The 11,336-nt window shown below is 39.3% G+C and overlaps 1 protein-coding gene across 1 annotated transcript in view; it reads right to left on the reverse strand.

Moving 5' to 3' along the window:
- Positions 1-8,067, reverse strand: part of DPY19L3 (dpy-19 like C-mannosyltransferase 3) — a 33,628-nt gene extending 25,561 nt beyond the window's left edge. The window contains 3 exon segments of the mRNA XM_050311619.1: positions 5,113-5,246; positions 6,679-6,821; positions 7,918-8,067. Of these exon segments, the coding sequence (XP_050167576.1) occupies positions 5,113-5,246; positions 6,679-6,781 (237 nt within the window). The 5' untranslated portion in view covers positions 6,782-6,821; positions 7,918-8,067.
- Between the last annotated feature and the right edge of the window lie 3,269 nt (positions 8,068-11,336).

The following is an 11,336-nucleotide window of genomic DNA, read 5'->3' on the forward strand; positions in this document are numbered from 1 at the left end:
GTTAGAAAAAGCTTATATTGAGATCTGAAAATCCAATGAAATTCCTGCATGTGGTGTATGCAAGTCATTAAGAAATTTACGTGAGATTTCTAAAAATAATCCTATTAGTTCATCTTTCTTTACAAAAGGACATTTCTGAAGTAACAAAAAGTTACTGTTTTTGAAGACTTTTATGAATGCCACTCTGGTTAATGCAACCTTGCACAGAATCCCAGGACTTTCATCTCTCTTATACAGTCCCATCTCTTTTGCTGGAACAGAATCAATACTATTTCAGAGCTAATACAAAGCTGGATAAAAAAAATCATGTTCCTCTATTTTTTACTGCCTAGTATAGAATCTTATCTCAAAACACGTGTTTTATTGAAGTCAACTGTTGACAAACCAGGATTAGTTCTGGTCTGAGAAACGTCAACAGATAAAACCACAACTGATTCAATCTAAGTTCCCAATTAAACTCTCCAGCTGCCCCAGGACACACAAGTCATCATCATACCAGCAGAAGGAACTGACATTGGCACCAAATAACCAAATAGCCACACACTCAGCAAGACGAGAATGCTGGATTTTGAACAAGTTCTAAAGTCATCACTACTAAAAAGTTTCCTAATGCCAAAAAGTGGCTGACTCTTAAGTGTCCATAAAAAAAAAAAAAAAAAAAAGAGAGAGAAGGGAAAAAAAAAAGGAATGTTAACATTTGGAATTTATTAAGAGGGAGAGAGGAGTCACAGAGGGGGATCTAATTAGCAAAAATGCATTCAAACATGATTAATTTGTAATCCTGGCACCAGCTGTATTCAACCAAATGCTATACTTTATGAGACAAACACTAGTGAGTTTTACATCTGTTTCATGCTAAGATAACATCTGCTTTATTCACCCACAATACTTTTCCAGTTCTACAGCAATTTATACTTTTCCTTGTGTTCCAAGTCAATAAAAACATACAGACTTATGGGTAAGCATTGTAAGAGTACACACTTATCTTTCTAGTATATTCTGTATATTCACTTAGTGAGGTTTTAACAAATCTGTCTTCCAAGGGAAAAAAAAGACCACTGTCCTCCAGAATACACACACAGTTACATATTATTCCAATTTATGCACTTGTATCCTAATAATATTAAGCACTTACAGCAAAATACAAAGGACTTTCTTTCATGGGCAGTGCAGAGTTCTAGAACTTGGCTTAAAGAAGTCATTCAGAATGCTGAGCAAGCAGCCAAAGTCTGAGTTGAGTATAAATAATAAATAAAGAGCATAAATAAGGCAATAATTACTTTTCTTTTTTGAAATAGCTAAAGCAAAACTTTTGTAATTGAAACTGTTTTTTAGTTGCTCAATTTAAGACCAGGAATATTTGAAAATTGTCAGTACAGGTGGACAGTGAACCCAGACAGCTGCTGTCAATGTTCCCAGTTGAGAACACACCTTCAGCAAAGGTATTTAATCCTTGGACATGGTCTCTGGCTGGTTAACCCCCAGCCCATCTGTTAGGATGCCATGTTCCTACTCAGATCAGACTTATGATCCAGAGTAAAAGTACCCATAACAACTCAACAGGTACTTCTGTGGAAAAGTACCACCAAAGTTCTGGACTTGCCCTTCTCTTCGTGCCTTACACATCTCACTTTATACAGTTTTAATTAGTTGGCCTCCTGTTTCCCCACCTTTTTCTCACAGAATCATGGAATGGTTTGGGTTGGAAGGAACCTAAAAGCTCATCTCTTGCCACCCCCTGACATGGGCAGGGACACCTTCCACTATCCCAGGTTGCTCCAAACCCTGTCCAACCTGGCCTTGAGCACTTCCAGGGATGGGGCAGCCTCAGTTTCTCTGGGCAAACATCTTTGGTTTGCATTCAAAATGTAAAAATAGGAGTACTTCATAAACTAAATCCCAGGATTCTTATCCTGCATGTCTGAAAAATTTAAAATTTTATATTTTTACACCTGGCTTCTTGGAAGCAGCCATTTTATTAAAGAGAAATTCAATAATAGTTGTTTAAATGTTTACTCAGCAGGGATGAAGAACAAATGAATGTTTTGAAGTTTATCTGTTTGTTTTAGAGTATTAATTTGCTCTGTGGCCTTGGCTCATTCCTGCTCAAAGTTTCTTCAGGATTTATGTTTGAACAAGCAGTGCAACAGCTGATGGGAGAGGTGGCCCCTCATTTTGTTATTCTCATAGCAGATTCTGCTCCAAAAGATACTACACTGGAGGAGCAGTCACTAAACTGCTATTGAAAATCACTGAAAATAGACAAGCCACTTCAGATGTGTTATGCCAGAACATTTTCAGAAAACTGAGAAAGGATTTTTGGATAAGAAATTTGTTTTGACTTTCACCATCATAAACAGAAATCTTTGTTGGTTTAACATCTCCGAGAAGGGATTCAAACTTTTTTCTTCAAAATTGTTTGGTCAAGATAAGTGATTATAACCTGAGATATTCATCATATATATAAGTGATTATTTCCTGCTGATAGGGGACACAAACATGACTTCTGACTGTGTGACATGGTATGTTGCATTCTTTTCTGTTTTTTTTTTTTTTTTTTATTTTTGTCATTCTTTCAGGAAGGCTTTAAATAAGGCAAGAAAAAAGCAGCAATCATGTATCTCCTTCATAGCATAAATCACTCCTCAAGATGTGCACTTTCAGTTTTTCTGGTAAGAAAACAATTTTACATCTTTCTCCAATGACCACGGCAAATTGATAGTAGCAGGTGTATTTATTAGCAAATAAGAACAAGACACACACTGCAGCAGCTGGAATCAAGGCACTGTTGAAAGCCAGATTCAAAACAGAACAAAACAGTTTAACAACTACCAAATAGTTTTTCTGGTTGGGTCAACCATTGCTGAAAGACACCCAAAACTGAACTGGCTTTGGATGAATTGCAGTTGAAATTACAGAAAGGCAATCACTGCAAGTGTGTGTGCAAGTTCTCACTTCAATGACGTAGGAGTTAAGAATCATGACTTCACATAATGAACTCTTTTTACTTCCAGTTTTCAGGGTTGAGTACAATTGGCAAACTGTATGATTTTGTAAGTATGCAACTGTGGTGTTCATGTATTAATAGGGTCTTCAGAACAAATATTCCACCTTTTGTACCTAAATAGTGTATGTAAAAACATCTGCCTAGTGCAAAAGTGTCACATAAACGCTGCAGACCTTCTACTGCTGTACAAAGAGAGGAGTAAAAGAAAATATGGCAAAACAGGTCTCCTGCTACATCTCACTATGTTAATTTAGTTGCCACACAGACCCTTTTGTGTATGAATTCTTATTATCTGACTAATTGTAGCTTATTGAAAGGAATACAGTTCATGGGATAACATACTGTTACACAGTTTTTGTATCATCTTTCAGTAACAAATTTTCCATTTATTTTCCATGTAATTTTTGAGGGTCTCAGATTGCTCCACAATTGTTCCATGAATAGTTTATTCATGTCTTTATTAGTATATAGTATGTGCTGCAATAACAAGATTAGCCAATTCAGAAGTGCTGGAAAAAATACAAACTCCCAGAGAGACTACACTGTCAACTCACACACAGAGGCACAGAGGTGTCCATACACTGTTTTACAGATGGTGGGATGAGCCTTCCTATCCCAGCTTTGCAGGGAATTTTACAGACTCCTCATTTGAAATCTTCTCTTCCCATACTACTCATAAACCAACACCAGGTTTAAAATTAGCACTGCAGCCATGTGCGTTCTCTGGTGGAGAAGGGACACTGTGAGACCAGAGAGTATCTGCATCTCTTTCTCCTTTAACCTGCTGGCAGATGAACTTCATGCTTTTTATAATCTTTCCATCAAATTGGCTGAAATTGCTCATGTTCCAGTGTTACTTGTTATCAATCAACTCCATGGGATGAAATGAGAGCTACAGAGAGAGAATCCAGACTGAAAATAACGAGAGGGTTTTACTTCAGTTGTGATATCTAATGGCTAGAATTCTAGTAACTGCACTTAAAATGAAAACAATTAATTATCAAATGACATGAGGGGGGACAATTTCATTACAATACAGAATTGCTTATCTCAGTGAACCCTATGCTCCTTGGATTAGTTTGACAGAATAAAAACACTGTATCTGTTATGTCCACACATTGCCACAAACCCATGTCTGTTTGTGCTTCAAAATATACAACACCCTGAAATTATTCAATATGTGCTCTTGGAAGCAAAAGGCAAACCTGAGGTGTATTTTCAAGATATTGTATACCATCTATCTATACATTCAAAGAAAGATGAAGGCGGGTACAAAATGTTTAATACAACAGGAGTTGTTTCAGCAAGTGCGAATTATTTTTATAAGGGGAATATAAATGTTTCTGGGACGGAAAAACTGTGTAGTACAGGAAAGACATATTGCAATGCAAGTATTTCAGTTAAATAGATGTACTCTTTGAATAACATAATACACAGACCTGGCAGAATGAATTTTAGGCATTTGAAAGGAAAATGACTCACCTGTTCTTTTCTCTGGTTAAATTTAGCTGTGGGTACAGCAGCATTATTTTCTGTGCAATGATTATAGGAAAAAACTAGTCAGTCCTGGATCTTGGGAATGGTTGGTTTTACACTGGTGAATGGCTGAAATACGTTTTGAGGTTTGCACATTTAGGATAACATTATATAAAAGTAGTATTGGCTGGTAAAAGACTGTCCCTAAACTGTATTACAATGTCACAGTATAAATACAATTAAAGAACGATCTGCCAGGATTTTGCATAGTGTTTATTTTAACTGTTTTTATGTGGGTTTTTTTCAATTTTGGACTGCTTTGGATAAAAGAAAGATGACTGCAGAGAAACATTGAGCAGAATGCTGAAATTCTATTCCAGATAAAGATCGATGGTTGGAAGAACCATAGCTACAACTCAGACAGGAGCTGTGTAGCAATATTTTTAGAGAAAAATTGGGGACAGGTATTTATAGAACTGATGAAGTATTGAAAAAATGGTGGGAAGGAGAGCACAGCTTTTTTTAAAATTGAATTTTTAAAAATGAAATATTCTACCTTTTTGAGCAAGTTATGACAAATACATAAAGAAATGAAATTTCAATTAACGCTCTACGGAAATGACTGTTACCTTAATATTGGAAAACCACAGGTCATTTTCATGCAGGGTAGCAACATAAACAGAAGTAAGAAGTCCAAGGGAGATGGCAACAATTCCACCAACAGTTATTGAGAGTATGTTCCATAGCTTTCCACCTGTATGATCTTGGAAGAAAAATAATTCGGTCTGTAACTGTGAAACACACAAATGAACCTACAGGAATTTTGGAAAGTCATTTATACATTGCCTTTCCTAGTACAGTTTTACAGTCTGCAGGTAACAGGACACTTGGCTTTAACACGTGTTTATGGAGATGTGTTTTTTACTTTCTCATACAGCAAACTCAGAGTATTTTATTTACATGCAAAATGAAATAGAGGGTGCCTTAACTGGTAAAATGTAGTCACAATTTCAGAACACCACGATCCTATTCAAGTTTAGATCAATGCCATACCAAATTTGTAATTCTAAATTGAAATATCCTCCAGGAGAACATTTTCAATTCAAGCAACACAGGATGACTGTTAGAACACAAAGTGAGAAATTAACATCTTTTTCACATGTCTAAAACGGCTCCCTGTTTTTTTGGGGTTTGCTTGTTTTTTGTAAAATACAGGACTGAAGGTTCAGAAGTCTCACTAAATACCCACAAAGAGACTGAACAGCAGCCAAAGCAGCCTTTGATAATGGTGTCCTGCTTTGAATTGCAGATGGCCTCCTGCTGACACTGGAATAAGATTAGGGATGGAATCACAGGAAAGAGAGGATGTGTTTCTAGGTAGGCCATTTACTGTACACTTACATTCCCGGGTTTTAGTTTGCTGAGGTTTTGTATTTTTTTTTTTAACTTCATGTAAGGTTTAATAAGGATTTAGTTATCTGGAATTTGATCTTTGAAATGGCTATTTCATACTCTGTGTGACATCTCCATAGCAAGGTCCAGCTATGCAATTCCATGGAACTGAGGGCTGGACTAGATAAGAACTAGGATCACCTTCTCTTTGTATATTTACCCTAAGTGTGTTTGTGTGGAAACGACAAGGTAACTTTCCTTTCCTCTGCCCAAACTGCATATACAGAAACATCCCTTAAAATAACTTAAACAAACAAACAAAAAACCAACAAACTGTGTCAGCTCTAAAGCTAGAATTCCATAAAAAAAGTCAGAATTTCTTTACTCAAACAGACCCCGGCATTCAGACATTTAACGTCTAAGTTACCTACCTAGTGTCCTATAAATTAAAAAGTTTGCAGTTAAGTTCAGATTTTATGTGCAATCTGCTTGTATTTAAGTACATCTCATCAGTTGTCTTCAAATCCTTTTAGGTTACCAATGATTTGAACTGTGATTCTTTTAAGAACCTACAATGGCACATAAAGTCTGAAATTGTTCTCACTAATTTACATCAGGATTTTAAAACAGAGATGACATTGACATCAATCTGCACATCTCTGTCCAATCCAATTGATTTTGGTGATACTTAAGTATGACAATGCATTTGGTACATACCCAGTTCTAACCTGTGCTTAGGACAGGTATCAAAAGCTAAACACTATTAAAAAAGCCATAAAGTTACAATTCTTTTTGTTACCCACCAGATGGAATTTTCCCATCAGGCTTCACATTTGTCTCCTCTGAAGGCTGATCTTCAGCTGCTTCTGTGCCTTTTCCAACCCTCCTCTGTCTTACAGTTGTCATGATGTCAGTCACTTTAATTCATTATTCTTCAGCCTGACTCCTAAATGGACACATACAAGCAATGCATCTTCCTACCAAAACATTCATTTAACACTGCATGAAATATGTGAAAACAGAACCACATCTTACTGACATCACAGACTTACAGAATTCTACTGTATTGAAGTGTATCTTACAGAAATGCAAGGGGCTTTTTTTATAATCTGTACCACTCAGTGCAAATGAAAGTAATGCAAACATTTGTAATGACCAAAGTTCACAATTTTACATACTCTTGAACAGGCTTTCAGAATGATTTTATTATTTTGACTGCCCTCACTTTTAGCCCTTGACTCAAAACACACTCAAGGTTCCCCTTTTTAAAAAAGTGTAGGCCTTTCATAGGAAAATTAGTCCTTTCAGGGTATTTTAGCTGTGGTAAAATATAAACCCTGCTCTTTAAATCCTGGCATTCAGGAAATCCCAAGGAAGGGGGGGCATAAGATACCAGGGGAACACGTGTTATAAAAAAACAGGAGACAGCATGAAAAACATACTTGATGTTTCATGCTGCTAAAGCACCACAAGATTTTTGAAACATTACAAGAAAGGCAAAAAGCGCAGGCAGTCATTCCCCTGTCAACTCCCAGGTGCCCTCAAGCAATCCGGGGATGCTCCAATCCATAGAACTGCTTCATCCTGCCATTCCACACCTGGAAATCAGTGCCATCCCACCCTGCAACACTCCGCTCCATCCCCGGCGAGCGGCAGCCGGTGTTTGTGTCACCGCCGGTGAGACTGGGCTGGTAACCACACAACTTCGTTTAAAGCTTTAGCAGCGGGTTATCTGGGGAAAGCACCTGGGAAACCACCCGGGGGGGTAAACTGTGCGAGCGCGTATGTTAGGCGGTTTGAAACAGCTGTTTCTTAGAGCACCTGACAATTAATTAATTAATAAAGGCGAGACGCCCGTCCCCGCCCCGCCTCGGCCGGGTCTCCCCACGCCGTGCCGGAGGGCAGGTCCCGTCCCGCCCCAGCCCAGGTGAGCCGTGCCCGGGGCAGCGCGGGGGGACCGGAGCGGGGCCGGGCCCGGCGCTCCCCGCGGCCTCCGCGGCCCGATGGCCGCTCCTCCCGCACCCCCGCCCCGCGCCCGGTACCTGCGGGGGCTCCGCGGCCGCTGCTGCCGCTCCGGCCGGCGCTGATGCTGCTGCTGCTGCTGCTGCGGGACCGCCCGGGCCCCGCGGCGGGCAGGGAAGGGGAAGGCGAAGGCAGGAGAAGGGAAAGGGCGGGCGCGGCGCCGAGCGCTCGGCCCAGCCGGGCGGGGCGGCCGCGGGGCGGGCACAGCCCCGTCACAGGCCCGGCCCTGCCCGCCCCGGCGCGGCTTCCAGCGCCGGTTTGAATTCCCGAGGCGGGAGAGCGGCGGAGATCCCGCCGGGAGCGGCGAGCGGGAGCCGGGAGCGGGGTGCGCTCCCCGCCGAGGGTCGTGCTGTCCCGCCGGGCCTCGCCCCGCGGGGAGCGCCCGTGCTAAAATAGGGCCCTAGAATTTATTTTATTTTTCCTACCCCCACTTTCGCCCCATATATATATAGTATAGTATCCCATATACCTGACTTTAAAATTGAAATTAGAATCCTAAGGAGGGGCGCCCTGTATTCGACTCGTTATACGCTCTATTGTGTGTCTTGGTTAATTGCACCGTAAACATTTAAGGGAGGGGGGAAAGACCTTTCGTAGTAGGAAGGTAATGGCAACACAAACATTTGTTCTACTTAACATTTGTTCTACTTAACATTTGTTCTACAACCTCCCTTTGCAATATGTTTTTACTGTAACTGTTACTTGTAGAGTCTTCAAAAAACCTCCCCCATTAAGCCATAACCAACGTGCCGACCTCCCAGATCCTATCAGAGAAAGCTGATTTCCCAATAATCCGTGCAAATTGTGTGGATCAGACAGGGGTAGAGCTCTCTTCTTCAGGACAGTATTTAGTTTATTTTCCATCACCGCTTTACAGTACTGCAATACTGAGTTGTGTTGTTTTTTTCTTTTCTTTTGCATTCCACAACCTTGGCTGAGTGAAAAAGTCGTTGAGCAAAAAGAGGCATGAAATTCATAGGAAGCATACTCAGAGATGCCAAGAAAACTGTAAGTAGTAATCATTCTGGTAACTCAGAGCTTTGAAGGCACTGACATTTTTCAGTACTTGCTTTGCACACTTAGAATGTTTTACAAGTATTTTAGGACAAACAATGAATTTCTTCCTCTGATTAAGCTCTCAAAATAGTTTAAAATTCTATTATAAATCAATTTACAGTAAACAGACCAGCCATACTTTGTTTTTATTTATTTATTTAGAACAATAAGGTAGGTGGTACATTTTTGGGACATGTCTGTAGGGTTTTGTGTAAAGGAGGTCAGATAATGTACTTAAATTTCTAAGAAAGGTGTGGAAGATGTTTCCTTGAATGGAAGTTCTGCTTATCCACTACCTGTAAAGAGGCCAACGCAAAGTAAATCAACAAAAAGTTGCAGAGTTGGTTAGAAAACATAACCAGTGAAGAGCTTTAGAAATCCCTGAGAAGGGGGAAGTTGTCTGAATTCTGTGGTATTTTGTGACATTGTGCATGGCTGTAATGGATTTTTATGTGGTAAGTTACTATGGTCAGGTGGAGAAGTTTTCCATTTTGTGAAAATGATTGCACAGGACCAGCAGTACAAATCCCACTGAGGTTCCTGAACTAATAACACAATCTACACTGCAAAAGAGTGTTATTAGAGCTGAAAAGTTTGTGTTATAGAAAAGCATTGAACAGCCTTACATAGTTGTTAATGTATCTAAGAGTAAATGTTACTTTTAAGTCATTTTAGAATAACTAATCAGCTATCACCTTAATTTTGAAATACTAACACCTATTGTTCAAGTTTCAAAGAGCAGAAGATTAGATTGTAGGGAAAACAAAAACCACATTATTCCTCAATTCTGTATATTTTAACAAGTCATTTCCTGTTGCAATAAGTGCTTGAGTGCAGCACTAGAAAAAAATGGGAGTTATTTATATTCTCACTGAAACAATGCATTAGGCAACATGTCCGCTGATAAGAAATTTAATGTTTCAAGTTGTGAAAATACAGAAGAACTAAAGAGCTTCCAGATTGATATTAGTATCTGAAAACTGTATAATAAAATGTAAATTAAAATTCACCGAACTGCAGCAAGCAATCAGTAATACTGATTATTATTATACCATTACAATACTGTTATAATACTGTTGTAATGCTGCCTTTTTAGAGCAAAAGGATATTTAACAATATTCTGTTTGCTCATCCTGTTCCAATTAGATCAAAGTAGCAAAGTCTTCATGTTAGCACCAGGTTACCCATAATCTCAACAAATGCCAGACATCTACAAACCATAGTGTACAGGGAATTAATGAAACTTTAAATTCCATTTGTGTATACTATTTACGTGTTTTCTCTTAGCTCGTCATGTTCAATACTGTAGAAAGAGCTACTGTGAAACACAAGACTCAGATTCTGCTCAAAGTAAATTTTGAGTCTAAACCTGCAATGTTTTTAGTTGCTGTTCAGCAGCCATGTGGTGTGTGGCAAACACACCAAATTTCTAGGTTTTCTCTCTTTTTTTCCAACTTTTACTGTTTGTCAGCGTTCTGAAGTTTTGCTTTTGGGTAAAAGAATCTTAGTTTTACCAGTTCTGAATTTTGTTACCAAGCTACTCTTAGGTCAGGTCAGTTCTCATGGTGTTTCACTTCCTGAGTGGCTCGGTGTGACGGCTCTTTTCCAATTATGCCTAGAAGGGGCTGCAAAAAACCCCTCAGTAGTGTGGTGCATTAACTTTTCTGCAGCAGTTCCAACCATAACTAGTTGCCAAAGACATAGGACAGAGTCATTCAAATCCCACTGATGTGGGCTCTTGCCCATTTTCTCCAATTTCCTGGGAGTGTCACAATCATCAAAGGTTCAGTCAGTGCTGCTCTGTCCCAACAACCTGTGTCCAGTTCCATTTGTGATCACACACAACCAGGTTATTTATGGGGGGAGAAACTTCTGATGGGGCTCTCGTGCTTTATTAAGCTGAAGTGAGGAAGGTATTTTAGCACAGTCAACAGGATAATCCCTGGATGCACATCCTGCTACAGACACCTTTTTTCCCAGGTTTTGCATTAGAGAAAATGTGACAAAACTGCCTGACACAGCATCTGTAGCATTGCATCCAAACCCATTTGCAGTTTTCCAGCTTTTATTTCAACACATTTGGCCCAGGGCCATAATAATAATAATAATAACAATAACAAGAATATGACAATAACAAGAAAAGCTTGACTGTTAATATAAACCATGCTGATACAGCAATGGGTACTCTGACCATACTCTCTCTTTTCTCTCCAGAAATTGCAACTGAATTAGACTTTTTTTATCCCCCTGAAAAAGATGGGAGGAAAAGCTCCAGCAAGGCCAAGAAATATGCTGTATATTTAAAATTAGGTTGCAATATATGTCTTAGCTTATGTGATGGATAAGCAAAGATCAATCACTTACCTGAAAAAAGTTGTGCAAG

Source organism: Myiozetetes cayanensis, unplaced genomic scaffold, assembly GCF_022539395.1.
Source record: "Myiozetetes cayanensis isolate MyiCay16 unplaced genomic scaffold, myiCay2020 scf16, whole genome shotgun sequence".
NCBI lineage: Eukaryota > Metazoa > Chordata > Aves > Passeriformes > Tyrannidae > Myiozetetes > Myiozetetes cayanensis.